The sequence below is a fragment of the Dipteris shenzhenensis genome, chromosome 23, assembly GCF_047967505.1.
Source record: "Dipteris shenzhenensis isolate YYH24624 ecotype China chromosome 23, Dip_SZ_1.0, whole genome shotgun sequence".
Taxonomy (NCBI): domain Eukaryota; kingdom Viridiplantae; phylum Streptophyta; class Polypodiopsida; order Gleicheniales; family Dipteridaceae; genus Dipteris; species Dipteris shenzhenensis.
Window position 1 is genome coordinate 2094106 of NC_141618.1, and position 19873 is coordinate 2113978.

Genomic DNA, 19873 nt, shown 5'->3' on the forward strand with positions numbered 1-19873 from the left:
AGAAGCGTGCTTCAGAGAGGAATGCATTGAGAAGGTTTTGGAGAAGTTTCATCGCCGGAAAGTCCTCCAAAACTGAGAAAAACCAGTCAACCAGCGCGTCGAACCACTCGAAATTCAACAGAAAGCCGTAGCTTTGCAAGAGGAGAGGCCCAGGAGGCGGTAGAAGCAAAAAGGTCCAGAAAAAGCCACTTTTGCAAATTCGTCCAGCAAAAGAAGTGCTCAGCTCTGCCCGTTCTACCAAACGCACGGAGGGAAAAGCATATCACTACGAAGGGGAGGCAGAGGGGAAGCCATCGGGCCAAACGGAAGTCGAGGAATCCAAACGGGTGAGGAGTTATGAAGAAAAACGGAATTCAGCTGAAGGAAGCTGAAAAACCAGTCCAAAATCTCAACAAAGGGAGAAGATGAGAGAGAAAACCACACATGTGAAGTTTAGAAGGCCCAGGAAGGTCCAGGAATGGCAAAGGAGCATGTAGAAGGCACTAGAGCCACCTGGAACTCTAGGGGGGCCACTGAAGGTACATGGCCCTCTAGGGGGCCCATTAAAAATGCCACGTCATCATTTCCCAACAACCACCCTTTTAATTCCTTGGAATGCCTTTGGGCCTAGGGATTAATTACGCTTATGTGCTAGGCACCATGCCGCGTTTAATTACACGTTTAATTACACATTATTAAGCCCACGCTTGGACTTTTAAAACCAAAGTTGTCACGGTCTTGTAGTACATTAAAGTACCTAGAATTTCACGCCCCCGTGACATACCCCTCTCTTGAAACAGCAAACCACAGTTTGCTGCCCCAAAACACAGGAGCGAGCATGAAATATAGCATAAAAGAGTATACAAGAAAGCCGCAGCTATAGTATACAGAGACAGTGAAAATATGGCTAGGAGAGGCATGCATCCATCCATATATACTGCTCAAAATCTATGTGATCCTCGGCGATCAATAGTCAAGATGCATCAATATCATGAAGTCTCACAGCAGAAATACTGTCAGCTCAGTATCTCGGATGAAACATACAGTGTCATCAAGCGACCTCATGAAATCACAGTGAGCCCGTCTGTACTGAGGGAGTGGAGGTGCTACCCCCCTCTCGAACATCAGGTAATGCTCCAGACGCTCGCTCTGCTGAACTACCTGTAGGAGCCCGGACCGCAGTCGGCTCTAATTGGAAAGCATCAAGGTAAAGCTGCAATATCCCAAGTGAATCTGCCAGTTCACCTTCCTCCATCCATTTCGCATCAAGTGATGGGTAATTTTGAAATTTTACCAAGTAGCGACGGATAACTTTACCCTTGAGCTTTCTATCTCTGTGTGCCAGAATCTGCTCTGAGACCAGAAGTTCATCCTGTTCTTCCACTTCAGGCTGCACCTCATCAGATACATCCTCGGGAATATCTCCATGATATTGCTTTAATAAGCTCACATGAAAGGCATTATGTATCTTCCAATGCGGAGGCAACTTCAGCCTGTAAGCTACCTCGTTTATCTTTTCAGAAACCTGGAAAGGACCATAGTAACGCATGTTCAGCTTTGTGTACAACCTTTCCTTGCCTTTCTTATTTTTCAGCCTTGCCTTCTGAAAACGCAGCAAAACCCAATCACCTTCTGTGAATACCAATTCCCTGCGGTGCTTATCTGCTGCTCTTTTCTTGAATGGGCAATCATAAGAGCGGTGTCCCCCTCCTTTGCATATAAAACATTTGTTTTGCTCCATGAGTGACTTTTTCTCTTCATCAGATAACTTGGTACGGGGCTGTTTATTAGGCTGTCCATGCCTTTGACCAGCTTTGAATTGGGCTTTTCCTCCCTTTTGAAACGGTCGTTTGCCATAATTTTTATTTTCAAGTTTGATACATATAATGGAGTACAGGACAGGTACAAAGCCCTCACATTCCTTCAACAGTTTGATGCTGCATTTCTTGGGGGTTTGTTTACAGAAGCATCCAAGATGAGGAAGGTTGCCACATTTTTGAAAGGCAATGCACTTAAGTGGTACACTAACCTTATGCTTCATGGAGATGCACCTACTACTTGGCTGGAATTTAAGCAAGTGTTCTCTTCTACTTGGCTTACTCCAACTTTTGAAGTTGAAGTACTTTCACACTGGCATGACTTGTCATACAAACTTTGCAAGAATCTTGATGATTACACCCAGAGGTTTTGGGATGTTTTGCTGCCATTGAGCTCTTACAGGCATGTTTGGATGATGATGCTGCACTTGCCAATGCACATGCCTTTGCTATTGATTCTACCATGGCAGATACTCATTTGTGGCATGAGAGGTTTGGTCACCTCAATTTTGGAGCCCTGGTGAAGTCATATAAGAAAGATATGGTTGTGGATCTTCCCAAAATGCATATGCCTACCAAACATGTTTTTGAACCATGCTTGCTTAGTAAGATGCATCGTGCTGCGTTTCCCAAGGATGGGAGAGTTGGTGCTTCACACAAGCTTTATCTGGTTCATAGTGATGTTTGTGGACCCATGAGGGTTGCAGCTCTTGGGGGGTTCTATTTTGTTACTTTTATTGATGATTTCACCATGTACACTTGGATTTTCGCATTGAAATCCAAATTTGAAGTTTCCTCATGCTTCAAGCACTTTATTACCTTGGCTAAGAATGAGAGTGGGCTGCACATTGCTCACCTTAATTCAGACAGGAAGGGTAAATACATGTCGAAGGAGTTTGCCGTTTTTTCGGCTTCCCGTGGCATCAATCATCGATGCACAGTGCCTTATACTCCTCAATAAAATCCCATGGCTGAGCGAAAAAATAGATTAGTGATGGAAATGGCCAGATGCATGTTGAAAGGCAAACATTTGCCTAATAAGTTGTGGTTGAATGCGGTCATGTGTGCAAATTACATCATGAATAGATGTCCTACAAAGGCATTGCAGACTATCACACCTTATGAGGCTTGGACGAGTCATAAGCCTCACATTTCCCACATGAGGACTTTTGGATGTCTAGCTTATGCCCATGTGCCTTCACAGAAACACACTAAGTTGGATGATGAAGCTGTCAAGTGCATTTTTCTTGGGTATAGTTCAGAGAGCAAGGGCTATAAGCTATATCAGCCCCGCATGGGCAAGTGTTTTGTCAGTCGGGATGTTGTGTTTGATGAATCTTCCACTATGCCTTTACTGGACTGTCAAAAACAACCCGTTGTTGATGCCCCAGACATATTTGACAGCTTGATGTCTTTGTTTCCATCTGATGCTCGGGATGATGTTCCATCTGAGGTTGTACCTCCACCATCTGTTGGTCATTTGCAGCCACATGTGCAGCCAGAAATTCAGCCTGATATGCCTATCATTGATCAGGATCATTTGCACAGGGCTCTTGACTAGGAAAGAGCAGAAATTTAAGAGCCTAAAAGGTCCCCTGTTAGCTCCTTGACACATTAAAAGACAGCAAACAAGATACTCCTCTGCCAGCCCGTACGCGAGCAGCTATCCAGAAAGAGCATGCTAGTTTTGTTGCTTATGCTTTGGTTGCTATAGCATGCAATGAAGAGCCCTTATGTCATCAAGATGCCTTTCAGAATGATTGTTGGATGAAGGCCATGCAAGCTGAATTGGATTCTATCCATCAGAATGACACTTGGGAGTTGTGTGATTTGCCTCATGGCAAGAATGCCATTGGCACTAAGTGGGTTTACAAAATCATATGGAAAGCTGATGGTTCAGTGGACCGTTACAAAGCCCGTCTTGTTGCTAAGGGCTATGCTCAACAGCATGGCATTGACTTTGAGGAGACTTTTGCTCCCACTTCCAGGATCACTACCATTCGCATTGTCATTGCCTTTGCTGCCCACTTTCATTGGCAGATACATCTGCTTGACATTAAGACAGCTTTCCTTCATGGGCATTTGCAGGAAGAGGTCTATGTTTCCCAACCTCCTGCTTTGAGGTTGAAGGTTATGAAAGCAAGGTATGCCACTTGAAAAAGGCACTCTATGGATTGAAGCAGGCACCTCGGGCTTGGTATTTGAGAATTCATTCTCATTTGCTCACACTTGGCTTTCAAAATAGCCCTACAAAGGCTACCCTTTACATCCGCAAGCGTGGGACAGATTTGCTGATTTTAGTCCTTTATGTGGATGGCATGCTTGTGACTACATTTGCTATGTCTGATCTTGGTCTTCTGCACTACTATCTAGGCATCCAATTTGCTAGCCGTGAGGGGGGCATTTTGATGTCACAGTCCAAGTACATTGGACAACTTTTGCAGCGTTTTCAGTTTGAGGATTGCAAGCTAGCATCCACACCATTAGAGACTGGTTTTCTCTTCTCTTCTGAGGATGGCAGCGGTACATGTGATGTCACTCTCTATCAGCATGCAGTTGGTTGTTTGATTCACCTATGCCATATGAGACCTAATCTACAGTACGCTGTTTCACAGTTGAGCAAATATACGCACAGCCCATCTATGCACCATTGGCATGCCGTGAAGCGTGTTTTCAGATATTTTAAAGGCACTCAGCATTTAGGCCTTCTTTATGGGGCTGATACTTCACTTGTCATGCATGGATTCACTGATAGTGATTGGGCTGGTTGTTCTAAAACTCGTGTGTCACATAGTGGCAACTGTTTTATGCTTGGTACTTCATGTGTTTCTTGGTTCAACAAGAAGCAGAGTACAGTTGCTACTTCTAGCTGTGAAGCTGTGTACAGAGCAGCTTTTACAGCTACAGTGGAGTGTGTTGGCTTCAGAAGCTGCTTGTAGATCATTGTGCATGTTAGACTGCTCTACCGTCATCTTCACTGATAGTCAGAGTGCTTTGGCTGTTGCACAAAATCCAGTTTTCCATGCTCACACAAAGCACATTGAGGTTATGTCAGAGAACAGTTATCAGCTGACAGCAGGTGATATTGAGTTGTCTTATGTTCCCACTCAAGACAACTTGGCAGATCTTTTTACGAAGGCTCTACCTCGACCTAAGTTTGAGGCTTTTCAAAAGCTTTAAACTTAGAACCTTTTGTAACTTGATCTGTTGTACTCTGTACAGTCATAGGTTGCTATATCCCTACGGGATGAACGTGTGCAACCATGACACTAGATATTTAGGTATCCTGAGCCATGTCCAGGATACTTCAGCCCATACCATGGAGGGGGGTTTGTAGGCCATCTCATGGGCTATCCATAGATGCCACTTATACCTTCGTATGAGCCTTGTAGGCCCACTTATAGTCAGTTAGGACTATTGGTATAGTTAGTTTATGTACCATCTAGGTCAGTTAGGGCACTAAGTCCAGTTAGGACAGTTAGACCTAGGGTTTTGTTATGTTAGCTCTCCCTTGAGCCTCCACACTTCAGTTTTGCAGCAATCTATTACAGCATCTCGTTTTTCTCCATTGTGCTTCCATTTTTTAGCTTCCATTGCTTCCAACACCCAACTTCTTCTGCTTCTTTTCGGCTGCCTTTTTGCTTTTGGGAGGAGCATTCAAAATCTCAGCCAGGTTTTGAGTTAGCTGTGTGAGGGTGCCCACTGCACCTGCCAACTGTACCTTAAAAAGAGCTTCTGCATCTAGTTCTTCAGCCTCATCTGCCTCATCCTGAGAAGCCTCAGTGGCATGCTCTAAGGGAACATGTTGTTCCTCATTATGCTGCTCTTCTTGAACTTGGTATAGCTCATTGGAAGCATCAAGTGAGCTTGTAGGACTGTTTTAGAACTCATGTTATCCATGATAAACACTTTGGTGCTATGGACGAAGTGTTTACAAAAGAAATGTTGAAGTCTACTATACAACATCTCAAATTCAATAGTCTAAAATTAGAGATAACATCTGGGTCAAGGAACAAAGTTGTAGATCAATTGAATGCAAATACATGGAGTTGGTGATACTGTAGGGATAAGTACAAGGGCATATCGACGCATATTTAAGACATTAAAGAAATCATGTCTTTATGTAGGAATAAAAGTTAAAGCCCCACTTCCAAAACCAACCAATGTCGATAAGGCAAGGCATGCTCTTAATTCGGGTGTATCTGATTTAGTCAGTGAGACTTAGCATGTATATAGTACACTAACTAAAGCAACTTGAAGGAAAGAGGGAAGGATGGAGAATGCTGGAGAGAGAGAGAGAGAGAGAGAGAGAGAGAGAGAGAGAGAGATCTTGTTGAAGCATTTCCAAATATTTTTTAGTTTTTTGTACTGTCAAGGGTTAGGTTAAAGGAGAGAGTGAAAGAGGGTTAGGGAAAGAGAGAGATCTTGCTGAAGTATTTTGAGTTTTTTTTTTGTTTATTTGTATCAAGGGTTATGTTAAAGAAGAGAGCTGTAATCAAAATGCAGCAAAGGCTTCCTTGTCCCCACACTACCAGGGGTCACCTCTATGAGAAGATGGTGATGATCCCTGCAATGGAACCACTAAAACCAGCCTCTTTCCAAGAGTTATGTGCATGTAGATAAATGTATATATATGTATGAATATAGATGTATACTTGCATACATACATATACAAACACAGAGACATATATATGTGTGCCTTTGAAGTGCTGATACTACAAGGATGTATTAAGTGACCTATGCCTTTGGAGAGTGAATTGCCAAACCTATCAATATCAAATCCTCTCCATATAATTTACCCCCCCCCCCCCAAAGGGTGACTATGTACATAGAATCCAAGGTGTTTTGGCAAACGAGAGAATCCGAGGTGTTTTGGCAAACGCCCTGTTAATGGTTGGTCTGCCGTTGTACATCTAAAATTATAGTCCCAGGGTATGTGGTGAGGGTGACACCAGCGATCAAAATACTGCCGACAGTTTCATCTACAGCTTGAAAAGTCATGTCATCTAACGCACACACATAGCACATGGTGAAAACAGTCGTACATTCTGATTTACCCAAATCTTGGCAGCAACCAGTGGGAGAAGAGAACACTGAATATATTTAATCTTGTATCAATAACTTGTTTCCTGACGGTTATTTTTATTATATTCAAATGTTTAATAAGTCAAGCATGAATGCCAACATCTACTGCATTTCATTAGCTTTAACCACAGCATTTTGACACAGTTCCACAAAACAATCAAGTCTTGTTTCATCTGAACATTTATTAAAGAGTCCCCATGAGCCCTTGAGAGTGCGTACCTCTCCTGCACCTATTGTTACCACGTGAGGGGTGAACCCTTGGCCAGTTGCTCCTACATCAAATATAGAACGGTCACACGTGCGATTAGCGGACAAATGCATGGTTAACTCATTCACTTTCAGTGAACAATCGATACCAATTCTAACCCCTCTTTCAGACGACTTTATTCACCGTGCTCTGAAAACAAGTGTTACAAGGCATTACCATATTTAAGACCATTACACCCCGGTGAGTATCAATTCTTACATGCAGTGTGAAAATTTGCGAATGCCATCACGATTACTTAGTACATGCTTCAACATCCAGCATAGGGACACAGATTGATACAATTGCTATAAAGGAAAGGCATAGAGAACCTCCAAATTCCTCAAAAGAAATGCCTCCCATAAGATAATGGCTTTCTACGTTTAGCAATGCAATAGCTTGCTCCAAAATGTAAGTGATAAACCCTCAAAAAGATCCCTGATTCCCTTAACAAGCCGTTATCTTCTAGAGCAAACACAGTGACAACTTGTTGCCGATTTGAACTTGCGCAAAAGGAATCAAACACCCACAACCAAGAGTCAGAGCCTCGAAAGTGAATAGCTACGGCCATGCTTTAAAACAGCCGTTTTATGTATGATTTTGAGTGATTTATCAGGACCTGCTAAAGGATCTCACAAACCCAAACCATCTGATCTTGATTTGACCATCCCCAGAGGGCAGCAAACAGCCCAACCAACAAGGCTACATCAGCAGATTGTAAAGAGATTGTTGGCATCGTGTACCTACCAAGGAAAACAAGTTTGTCGCAGGTGACCCAGGTGAGTAAGGTCCCTGAAACAGGATGACAGCACTAGGAATCTTTGAAAACCAGAGGCAATATCGAAGTCTCTATATTAAATGTACAGGAGCAATTCCTGGATAAACTACTACTCCAAAATGTTAATCTAGTGCTTACTACTACCACCAAGGACACTGTGTAGTGTAGGCATTCTCTGCATAGTTTTATGGCCTCATACCATGTTTGTGTGTGTACGAACAATTCGTCATCATGTTGTTTAGAGAACGAGCTTAGTTTTTGGTAACACTGGATTTCAAGGTGCGAATTCGAATTCTCTGTTATTGAATACCGGACTCAAGTGAGAATTTAAATCAGTGTAGACGGCATACCGAGGGCAGACAGTTGCGCTTTTTTACCAGAGCCACGCCCTCGCTTCTCGCGTGGGGAGGCAATGCTGAGTGGTAGCGGAGACAACCCCAACGCGACTCCGTTCGCATCCGTCCCATACTTCCGTGGTCTCCCTCTCTTCCTCTTGACTGGATCTGATCGCGACAGCCCCATGCCCATCCCCATGCCCATCCCCACGCCCATGCTCATGCTCATGCCAGGAGCCGGGCTTACGGGCATCTGATGGGGGATCATGTGCACGGGGGTCTCAGGAGGGAAGCAAGCGGAGGGGTTAGGATGCGAAGCAACGGGGAGGGGCTGGGAAGCATTGTGGCGGAGAGCAGCGGGGGCATGGATAACGGAAGGAGGGGAACCGATGAGGGGGCTATTCTGAGGGAAGGGGGAGCCACGATGGTAGAAAGAACCGAAGGAGGGAGGGGAGGACTGCATGGGGGAGGGGCGAGGAACACCGGAGTCTCGCGCATCCATGCATATAGAAGAGGCAAAGGGAAGCGAAATGAGGAGAGGAGGAGGAAGCTGTGGGAAGGAGGAAGGGTCAAGGGAGGAGGAATGCAGCAGAATGCGGGGGAGGAGAAGCCATGGAAGCTGGTGAGTGCCAAGAAGAAGAAGAAGAAGAAGAAGAAGAAGCAGGATGATGAAGAGGATGAAGAGCTTGTTTTGCAGAGGTGGTGTGTGTTTTTTTTTTGGTGTGTGAGTGTGTGTTTGTTGTTGTGTGTTGTTGTTGTTGAGTAGTCGTTCGGGGACATTCTGCAGTTTCTTCTTTTTATTAACAGCTTCCTTCCTTCCTTCCTTCCTTGGTGGTGGTTACTCTCTCCCTCTCCCTCCCCTTCTCTTCTCTTGAGTCACATCACACCCAACGTTTTTGTGCCGCTCACCCCGACACTATTATTGGTATCGTGTTGTGATCTTGTCATCGTGTGTGTGTGTGTGTGCATGTGTGTGTGTGTGAGTGTGTGTTTGTGTGTGTGTGTATGACACTTTGTTGCTGTCGTGTTTTTGTGTGTATGTGTGTGCATGAGCACACTTTGTTGCTATTATGTTGTGATCCTGTCATCAGGTGTGTGTGTTTGCACGCATGGGCTCGATCCAATGTTGCTCTACCAACTTGTCATCATGTGTGTGTATGCGTGTGTGTGTGTGTGTAAGAGAGAGATCTTGTCATCATGTGTGTGCGCATGCGAGAGGAGGCTTTGTTGGTATCGTGTTGTGATCTTGTCATCATGTGTGTGTGTGTGTGTGTGTGTGTGTGTTCATTCCAAGATACACAGTCTATTGCTCTACCGACTTGTCATCCTTCATCTTCTCCGAATCAACTCTCTCTCTCTCTCTCGCTCTCGCTCTCGCTCTCTCTCTCTCTCTCTCTCTCTCTCTCTCTCTCTCGCTCTCACTCTCTCTCTCTCTCTCTCTCTCTCTCTCTCTCTCTCTCTCTCTCATGTGCCTTCTCCACTAACCTTCCCTGCATTCCCAACGCAATAGTTACCTTACGGAGCACCTCCTTGTGCCGTAACACAAGGTTTTGCCTTGCGTAGACCTGTGCACATAATTGGGTGTGAAACACACACGCGTGCACACCTACATGTGTGGAGGTGGGTTGGGGGTTTCAATCCCCATACATGTATTGTCTCTCGACAAGTTCAAGAGCTAGCCTCCAAACACATTTGCAATGCCCCCTAGCTAGTCCTTACTCACCATGTGTACTAGCCTAGCTTTTAAGCCCTGCTACTGTGGACAAGCGCGCATCATTCTACATCAATCCAAACTGCCAATGGCTTTTTGATGTCCAATTTTCCCCTTTGTCCCAACTCACTTCTTTTTGCTTCCACATGTAGATAATCCTCCATGAAACTAAGTTAGGGGGGGGGAAATCAAGACCCCTAAAACTCTAATGCCATTCATTGAAAATAACAAAATTAGTGATGGTGATAATCATGTGCACATGCATGCAATTAGATGTACATTTATATATTTCATCCAAAAGCATGAGTTTGTTTTTTGTAATTTGTAATGACGAGCATGCTTTAGTAACAACAATGATAATGTATGTCATGGTGCATTTTTTTGCATAATTATTTTAGCAAAGGCATTTCTTCAGTCAATGCAACGAAACAACAATGCCAATGTAGTAAACATCGGTTAGTGCATACGTATTTAAGCATGGTTGCATGTCTTCTTTCAATGCAACAATTCAAAATAAGGCATTTGAGTCAATGTATGTACTCTTACACCAATTGAAGTGCCTACAACGAGTTCCCCCCTCCACCAAGAATAAGCTCAGCTTTAAAGGTACAATGTACTTTGCTTGCATCATTGTGAGTCAAAAAACCAAGTTCCTTTATCTCTAGAAACAAATAGGTCCCCCCATTTGAAAAAATGGCTATAAACCCACATTTCCATGCATGTGGGTGCAAATAGGAGCACGAAGTGGACTTTCCCCATCTTTCGATTATTGTTTATTGCTTTGAGATTGTGAATGACATGTCTTTAGGTGCAAGGGCCAACTTCAAAAATAATTATATTTATTTGGGATTGCCACTTGAGTAAACTAAGCTCAAAATCCTATCTTTATGCATGCCTATATAACATAATGCTGAGTTTGGGATTGCTACTCGAGTAAACTAAGCTCAAAGTCCTATCTTTATGCATGCCTATATAACATAATGCTCATTTCTTTCCAAGTATACTATTCCTACCTTGATAAGCAAAAGTATCCATTGGTATCCTACGATGAGAACAAATCACTTTAAGAGAAGCCATAATGGGAAAGACAATCAAGACCCTGGCATATAATAGCAATGACTAACTCAACAATTTTGCATGAGAAATACATATGCAGACTCAATATTCTACGCAAGAAACATACATATTAAATTATGCTTATGCAAGCTCAATATTCTACATAAGGAGTAATTACTATCATGCATATTATATAGGGAAAGAAATAAGTTGAATCCGTCTACCAACAACAAGTTTAATAATAGTAACAAACTGGTTGATATTAGATGCTACAAATGTTTCCACCACTGCATATTGGGTTGTGAATTACCACCTACTATGTTTATTCACAATATTGTTGGGCTTATGTACTTCTTAAAAAAACATTTTTAATAATTCCATGTCATGAATTAAATTTCAAGCTTGTTTTGGAAATGAGCTTAAAACTAGCTTAAATTTAGGATAACAATCTTAGGAGTGAGGGGAAAAAATGAGACCTTCCCAACAAAATACGAGTTAAACCATACTATCCTTTGGTGTTGGCTCAATGCTGGGTTGTGCGTCTCGCACAACAAGGTTGTGCTTTTTTTCGCTCAAACATGAGTTTTTACTTTCATAAGTTCCATTTGCACTAGCTACGTGTCCAATTAAAGTCCAACATTTATGGCATCATCCTCGTAATTACAAGTTCTTCATGCTTTAAAGATGTGTTATATTCCATGATGCATATGCTTACATCTATTCACTCTTAGATTGCTTTTTAATTCCTACGCGCAAAAGTTCCTTAATGTATACAAATTTGTACATTTTTGGCATTATATACAATTGCCGCATGGAGGTTCATGAGGTGATTTTATCCCATGAGTTTTCATGTAATTTGACTTGAATAATCTATGTTGTTAGTTATAATCGTTGTGCTAAGCAAGCCAATCATAATACATGTGTGAAATCAAGGCAACCAAAATAGTTGCTTCAAAGTAATCATGTGTGCCTAACCTAAGGATGTACATGGCCCTAATAGTCAATGGTATATTTAGAGGTACCTCTACTAATGGGTCTACAAATTTAAAAATTCATGATCTACGAATTCAAACGTCGGATTTCCATGGGATGTATTTCGAGAGGTTTGTAATTTTGTGGTTCAATTGTATATGCATTTAGAATTTGTATTCAATCTACAAAACTTAATTGGTTTGAGAGATTCACAGATAAAATTATTTGTTAATCTTGCCTAAGTTAAACCCCCTAATCTAAAGTAATTAAGCTAATCTAAATTAATATAAGTTAAATTAATATAATTTAGCCTAAGTTAAACCCTTAGCCCTCCACCTCCACCTCATCGTCGCCCCCTCATGTCCCCCCTTTTCTCACTCCCTCTGCTTGGTCTACCCACTATGGCAATTTTCAGAAGCCTTAGTCCACCCTTCACATAGCCCAGCCTTCCTATCCCTCTCTACCTCGCCTCCCCCCCCTTCTCTCTCTCTCTCTCTCTCTCTCTCTCTCTCTCTCTCTCTCTGTCTCTCTCCCTCCCTGCCTCTCTCTCTCTATCTATATATCTATCTCTCTCTCGCGCATTGTGATCTGACTACCAATCTGGGTTTTTACATTTCCCACATGTTGCACAGGTGCCATGGCTACTGGAAAAGCGAGTTGACCACTCCCACACGGATGACAATTCCCACATGCTGCACAGGCGCCATGGCTGCTAGGAAGGTGAGATGCAACGTGTGGAGTTGGCAAGCGACGAGGGCGGGAGCCAGTGTGTCTAATAGTCATATTTATGAAATACTAATCGCTGCTGTGATCTATGTGGTGGATTGTATGACGCAGGTTGCGGTGGATTGCAAGGCGGGTTTATATACCCTTCATCAAGGCAGTGTAGAAAAGTCTCGGAGAGACACACGACAAAATAATCCTTTCCCTCCTCCCCTTTCCCCCTCTCTCATGCTCTAATATGATTTTTTACCATCAGGGCCCCCTATTTGGATGACAAAAATATCACTTTGTATCCTCAAAAGTACGTTAGGCATTTGTGCTAAGAGGAGATGTAATCAAGTTGTCATTCATCCCTGCACAAATCATGTTGCTCTATGAAATCGACTTTTAAAGCTACACACAATGGTCTTAGAGAGCCTATGGGGACCTTCAAGTCAATAAGCATTTCAAATCTATCGGAGTAGAAGATTAGTAGTTGGTATTGTTTACTGATAAGACATCTTACTAAGTGGCGAAATTCTAGTTTTGTTAATATTGTGGGGAATTAATTTAGAGACTGGGTAATGTTTTATGCGTCAACATTCTTGGAACAGGTAGATGGTCTTTTTTTACTAATTAAATGGAATCTTTGTATTATACCAATTCATCGAGTTACATAGCAGTAGAATTATTGAAATTCCGTATCCATGAAATAAACAACGATCAAGAAGACCCATGGTTTTGGGTTTGCATTCCAATTTGTGCCTACAATGAAGGAGCAATGTTCAAAGTTAGAGAGCAAAACAATAATAACCTGCACAAGACAGAGATACAAATGTACATGTTATTGATAAATAGTCTTAAATCAATGTTTATCTATCAACATGTGGCTAAATATCAACTTATAGGCCAAGGCAATTAAATGGGAGCTTTTTTATACCAACTCATAGAGTTAATAGTGGAAAATCTACCCATGATAGTAAACTAATGAACAACGAGACTTGTGGTTTCTGGATTACCTTATAATTGTGCTAACAATCAAGGAGAACTGTTCAAAGTCAAAGAGCAAACTCAAAATAACTTGCATAGGGCGAAGTGGCACAAATGTAATGTTACATTTTCAAAGCTATGAGTTTATAGGTTATTCACAAATAGTCTTCAATCATCAAAATATAAATCGAGTCACAATCTGGATTTTAAACATAGTATACACAAGTAAAAATCTTTCTACACGCTTAAGAAATCCATTGACATTTTTTTAAGATATTTATTAAAGGGAATCAATGGCCCATCCAAGCCCATCTAAGTTTTGGAAAGGTTTCTTAAAAGTAGATTTGTTAAGCGCTCAATGTTTATGGATTCTCTTATTAGTCTAGCATAATCTTGGTGCCTTTGGGGAAATATTTGACATATGTAATCTTAGTCCCCTTTCATTAATTCCCTGGTTGCCACCATAACATGTAAAGTGGAATATGATTGTAACTCAAAATGACTAAACATGTCATATTTGTACTTTCAACAATCACAAATCTGTGGTTCAAAATCACCATGCACTTTCTACATATTGTAAACCAACCCATGATTGCTAAATATTTGACTATGGGATATGCCGTGATTGAAACCTTAACAAAAAATTAATGGTAGATGGTAGGACTCTCATAATTGATTGGTTGGTTTAGGACATCTAGGGACCGAAGATGGGGGAGACCTTCATGAGAATTAAATTCCTTCCATCAAGATGTATCCATCAAGTTGTTGAAAACTTTTTATACCTTAAATCTTAGAAAATCGTATTTTCAATAAGGAACTTCACTCGTGAAGAATTTCGTGAATGATATCCAGTTTGATGAATACATGCTTTTATGAGTCTTTGCATAAATACCTCCAATAATTGCAAAGAAAAGGTAGGCCATTATTTGTGAAAACTAAATTTCAGCCATATTAAAGCAAAAAAGAGAAAGAACCCAAAAATTATAAGGTTCAACAACTACAGCGAGAGCATAAGGATCCAGAAAACTATTTCAGAGAGTTGTGCACCCTTTTCCTACCTTTTCAAAACAAAGAGCCTTCTCTAGAAAGAGCTAACCAAACATGGCATGATTTGTACATAGAATACAAGCACATAATTGACATACAAAGAAACAAGTTTAACAAGCTCATTCCCATAGAAAGCTCTTCCTCCAGTACTACAAATAATACTTCCACCACAACAAAGATGAGCACAAGCATTCAGCATCCTGAAAAATACAATCTCGTGCTTGACATACCAAAGCAAATAAGAGCAAATCAATTCCTAAACAATTCCTCAAAAATATCTAAAATGCTTTCAAATCAAGAATACTACAACACAGTTAGACAAATGAACCAAGAACAACGCTTGCTTTTAGATGACATAATGTTAAGAAAAAGAATTGACAAAGAGAAGAAATTCCACATTTTTCTCACTGGAAATGCAGGAACTAGGAAAACATTTACCTTGCTAGCCATTGTACAAGCTCTAATGCAACATTATTCACACAATGAATCTTCCAACATTGAACTCCCAAAAGTTCTGCTTCTAGCCTACACTGGAAAAGCAGCATTCAACATTGGTGGAACAACAATTCACTCAGCCCTGCACTTACCACTCATGGCAAGTCATTACACAAATTTTATTAGTTAAGAAACTTCAAGAACTCTCTCTTCTCTACCAAGATCTACAACTGATTGTGATCGATGAAATTTTGCTAGTTGGACATAGCACACTAGTGGCAGCAGACATGCGACTAAGAGAGATCAAACACAACCACTCACAACCTTTTGGTAGTGTTGATGTACTCTTGTGTGGGGACTTGTGCCAAGCAAGCCCAACAAAAGACTCATGGATATTTGTGAACAATTCCAATACTACATCTTCATTGTCATCATATTGGGAGAATAATGTAAACCAATATGAATTGCTTACTCCAATGTGACAAAACAACATTCAATATCTCAACATCCTCAACGAAATTAGAACCGCTAAACACACATAAAATGATATCTTCTTCTTAAACAGTATGTGCTTAAAAAATCCATTAGACAAAAAAACAATACCACACTTGTTCTACACGAACAATGCAAAAGATATTTACAATGAAGAAATTTTCAATTTGTTGCAAGGTGATGAACATGTTTTGCTTGCAATAGATAAGAGGCACAAAACATGCAGCAAAACATTAACTATCCCAAACAACTCAAAAAACACAGCTGGATTGCACAAAGAATTGCACTTGAAAAAGATATGATAGTTGAGCTTTGCTCGGGTAACTTAAACATATTGGATAGCCTAGTAAATGGTGCAGATGGAATTTTCAAAGGTGCAAACATTCAAGAGTCCCCTCCTTGTGTGTGAATCCTTTTCAACAATCCTAACACATGAAAGTAAACTCGACTAGAAAACATAAACCTTTACAAAAATAACATCCCATCCAATTGGACTCCAATTCAACAAATCACAAGAGAATTCCAAGTCGAAAAAAATAGACTGAACACCATTACACGAGTACAGTTCCCTATTTAACCAACCGCAGCAAGAACAATACATCGTTCTCAGGGCCTCACAATGGATGCACTAGCGTTCGACCCCTCAAACATTAAATCGCATGGCCTTGTCTACACAGCGCTGTCACGAGTGAAAGATCCAAAGAATCTATACCTTGTAAACAAGTTGGAAAGTAAACACATAAAGGTAGACAAAATCATTCTACAAGAAATGGATCGCTTGAGAACATTGCGTCAATGGTTGCCAAAACAAATCAACTTCAACAAACAACACTTAAATTGCTTCACATTACAATCCTTAAATACAAGGTCGCTATACACTCACATGGATGACATCCTCGCAGAGAAAAGCCTACTCAGTGCAACTATTTTGTGTCTCCAAGAGCTACACACAAGCAATTCCATCCAACAAAAACTTCCTAATTTCAACATAGTAGAAGATATATCTCAAGCTGGAATAACAATATGCTACACAGACAAAATTGTGCTACAATCCACCAATTTGATTGTTGATAAAGAATGCCAACTACTTCTCACAACATTCTATGACAAATTCGGAAACACTTTTGCAATAATCAATGTATACAAGCACCCAACAACTCCAACTACAACATTGATTAAAATGTTGAACTTCCTCTTACGAAAATTGGACACAAATGCAATTACAACTATTCTCGGTGACTTCAACATAGACTACAACACCAAAAATACAAACAATCAAAAACTTCATGACTTCATGAACCATCACAAAATGACACAATTGGTAAAGGATCCTACAACTACACATGGATCTACTCTCGACCATATTTGGGTAAGCAACACTGAAATACACAATATCCATGGAACTAATTACATATACTGGTATGACCACTCCATTGTTTACACAACACTAGATCTACCCAATTGGTAGGCCTTTTGGATGAAATTCATCTTGTTACATTTCCCAATTGGCTGCGCAGGTGCTGTGGCTATTGGGAAAGCGAGCTAACAATTCCCACATGTTGCGCAAGCGCCATTACTATTGGGAAGGTGAGCTACAACGTGTGGAGCTGACGAGCGACGAGGGCAGGAACCATAGTTTGATAGTCATATTTACACTATACTAATCGCTGTGATCTGTGTGGTGGACTATAAGATGCAGGGGATGATGGAGTGCAAGGCGAGTTTATATACCCTTTATCAAGGCAGCCTTAAAGAGAGACGCATCAAAATAATCCTTCCCCTCCTGCCCTTTCCCCCTCTCTCATGCTCTAATGCCATTTTTTACCAACAACGCCCCATTGGGTCATAGATGTCCATTGCTTTTGCTTTTTTGAAGACGAGGCTTCAAGGGAGCTCATGGAAGGCTTATAAGCCCGTGAGATGTAGACAATTAATTATCCTTTCTAATGGCCAATTTCATTTGGGGAGAGGGCCTCACATTTTGTTTCAAACCTTGGAATCCCTTAATTTAGTGAGGGCTTCTCAAGAACACCCTCAACCCCCCCTTGAGGTGGATTTTCTTAGACGTTTCCCAATAGGGAAGGGATTCTGCTAATGCAAAGTCTTCTTAGGATTTGGCAATGCTTATCTAGAGGCCATATTTGGGCCAGCCGAGTGACAACCTTTTATCTAGAATCCGACTCTTAGGTGTTGATGCTTGAGCAGCAGAGGACACACATCGGATGGGCCCAGTGGGATAACAAGCCAGCTAGGTCTTGTGACATCTTGTGACATCTCTGAAGCAAGCTGAGATGGTGAGGGAAGGTCTTGAAGGAACCATAAGACATTTATAAATTATAGAGATGTACTCCTTGATGGTTCAAATCATATTTGTGTGTGTGAGAGAGGGGGGGGGGGGGGGCTCTCTATCACAAGCTTTGATATTCAAGCCAATCTCTCAACATGCATCAGCTCCTGCTCCTCTCCACTCCTCCTGCTGCTGCTGCTACATCATCTTCTTCTTCGTCCTCAAATTGCCTCCTCCCTCTCCACCATTCTCGACGATGCCTCCTTGCTTCCCCCATTCCCTTCCTCGGCCTCTCCTTTGTTGGCCCTGCCGCCTCCTTGGCTTCTCCCCCCGTTGCCTCCCCTCCCTCCAACCCCCTCGTTCAGCGTGAGCTCTCATCCTTCTTAGCCATTCCATTATCCCGTGTTTCTGGGTTCATTCCTCTCGATTTCATTCGTTGCTCCGTGATTGCGCTTTTCCTGGGTCGTTCCTTCTAGGCTTTCTTTATCGCTTTTTGTGAGGCTTCGCACAGAATGGAATTTGGCGCCATCATTGCAGTGTTAGGATTTAAGCCCGTCAAAAAGCATTGTCTGTACGCCTTACATTTGGAAAAGTAAAGGCGTGTTCTGTTTCGTCATGCCTCAGAGTTGCTGGAGCGGACTCGAGCGAACAAAGCCAAAAACGACCAGGAGGTGAGTTCATGTGACTGTGTTTGTAGCGATATTTGATGTTCTCTGGATTCACGTTTGGAGGTCCATCGTTGGCTTTGTGCTTCACGAAGCGTTTCTTGTTTGCAGCGGCTTGATTCCTACTACGAGCGAAATTTTAAAGATTACTTCGAGTTTGTGGAGGCAAGCTTACCAGCAACTCGTCAAATTATCTGTTTATTACCGATAACTCGCATTTCCCCTCCTCTTGTGGCTGCTTTTGTTTAACGGAAGGAATAATTAGAAGCGGTATGTCTGTAGGGAACGATTCGGAACAAAACTGACCTTACTGATGCAGAGAAAGGGATTCTGAGGTGGCTGGAAAAAAGTAGGAGCAAGAAGAAATGACGAATCAGCTAGATACTGGCCTCGTTGTTTTCAAGTCTTGTGCGGTGATACAGATCATATGGCCCGTCGCTCTCTCGGTCAAGCTCTGGCTGTCCGAGGGTTGCCATTTTCTGGTAGGCAGATATGTGCATGGGTGCGCATGTAATTTAGTTTCAATGAGTAAGATTCAGACATCAAGGCAAGCAATTGATGCAAAGGCATTTACCAGAGCTCAACGAATGAGAATGGTGTGAAAAATATGTCAATGTTAAACTCTTTAGAAAGCCATCGAGAACCTACAACAGAAAATCGAAAAAGAGAGAGAAGAGCTAGCAACGTGCGACAGTGTCGACAGATTATTATGTATTGTGCATTGTAATGTGAATCATATCATGTTCACCATTCATTCCTTTCGCCAATCTATCTAAGTGCAATTCCTTAGGATTCCTCAGGAATTAAGGTCATGTTAATGTCCTTTTGCAGAGTTCAGATTTACTCGGTTTGAAATCTACCACTCACTGCATTAAAAAATCACATTTTCTTGTAGGCCACAGAGAACATTCTCACTGCAAGCTGTCTGTGAAGTGGAAACTGAGATTGTTCAGGCTGTCTAGATCCTATTCTTGCAGGGGCCATGGGACCACCTTTTCAGCAGTGGCTCAGCCAGCTTTATGATGAACGAGTGGTCCTGCTGCTTTATCAACCATTCTGTAAGGGTCGGGCCACTAGGCCATTGGTCATTCTTTACTGGGTCTTGTAGTTGGCCTGTTTGTATCCCTGCATGTGATGGCAACCAGCCTATTGGCTATATCAAGTGGGAATCCTGTACTATGGCTGCTGTGCTGCTGCTGCTTCTTGTCCGTGTAATGTCTACAGCAGTTCCTTCTACTGAGAAATGTGTATACATGAGTCATGACTGCAGCATCCTCA

General features: G+C 41.8%; 2 protein-coding genes across 4 annotated transcripts in view; one reads left to right on the forward strand and one right to left on the reverse strand.

Moving 5' to 3' along the window:
• Window positions 1-8999, reverse strand: part of LOC147886852 (uncharacterized) — a 43279-nt gene extending 34280 nt beyond the window's left edge. Inside the window, exons 1-2 of one of the 2 annotated variants that reach the window (XM_087394918.1) lie at window positions 8281-8999; window positions 7101-7153 (exon numbers count right to left, since the gene is read on the reverse strand). In XM_087394918.1, coding sequence (XP_087251044.1) covers window positions 7101-7153; window positions 8281-8740 — 513 coding nt within the window. In that variant the 5' untranslated portion in view covers window positions 8741-8999. Of the gene's footprint in view, window positions 1-7100; window positions 7154-8253 lie in introns of both variants that reach the window. The other variant, XM_087394917.1, reaches the window with a different exon arrangement.
• A 9021-nt stretch (window positions 9000-18020) lies between these two features.
• LOC147886854 (photosystem I reaction center subunit N) lies at window positions 18021-19873 on the forward strand. 2 transcript variants are annotated; one of them, XM_087394741.1, is made up of 4 exons: window positions 18021-18392; window positions 18555-18601; window positions 18707-18765; window positions 18883-19873. In XM_087394741.1, exons 1-4 carry the CDS (start codon window positions 18086-18088, stop codon window positions 18962-18964), a joined length of 495 nt encoding a protein of 164 aa, XP_087250867.1. In that variant the 5' UTR covers window positions 18021-18085; the 3' UTR covers window positions 18965-19873. The 2 variants fall into 2 exon arrangements, with proteins under 2 accessions (XP_087250867.1, XP_087250868.1); XM_087394742.1 differs by having other exon boundaries at window positions 18021-18296; window positions 18883-19411.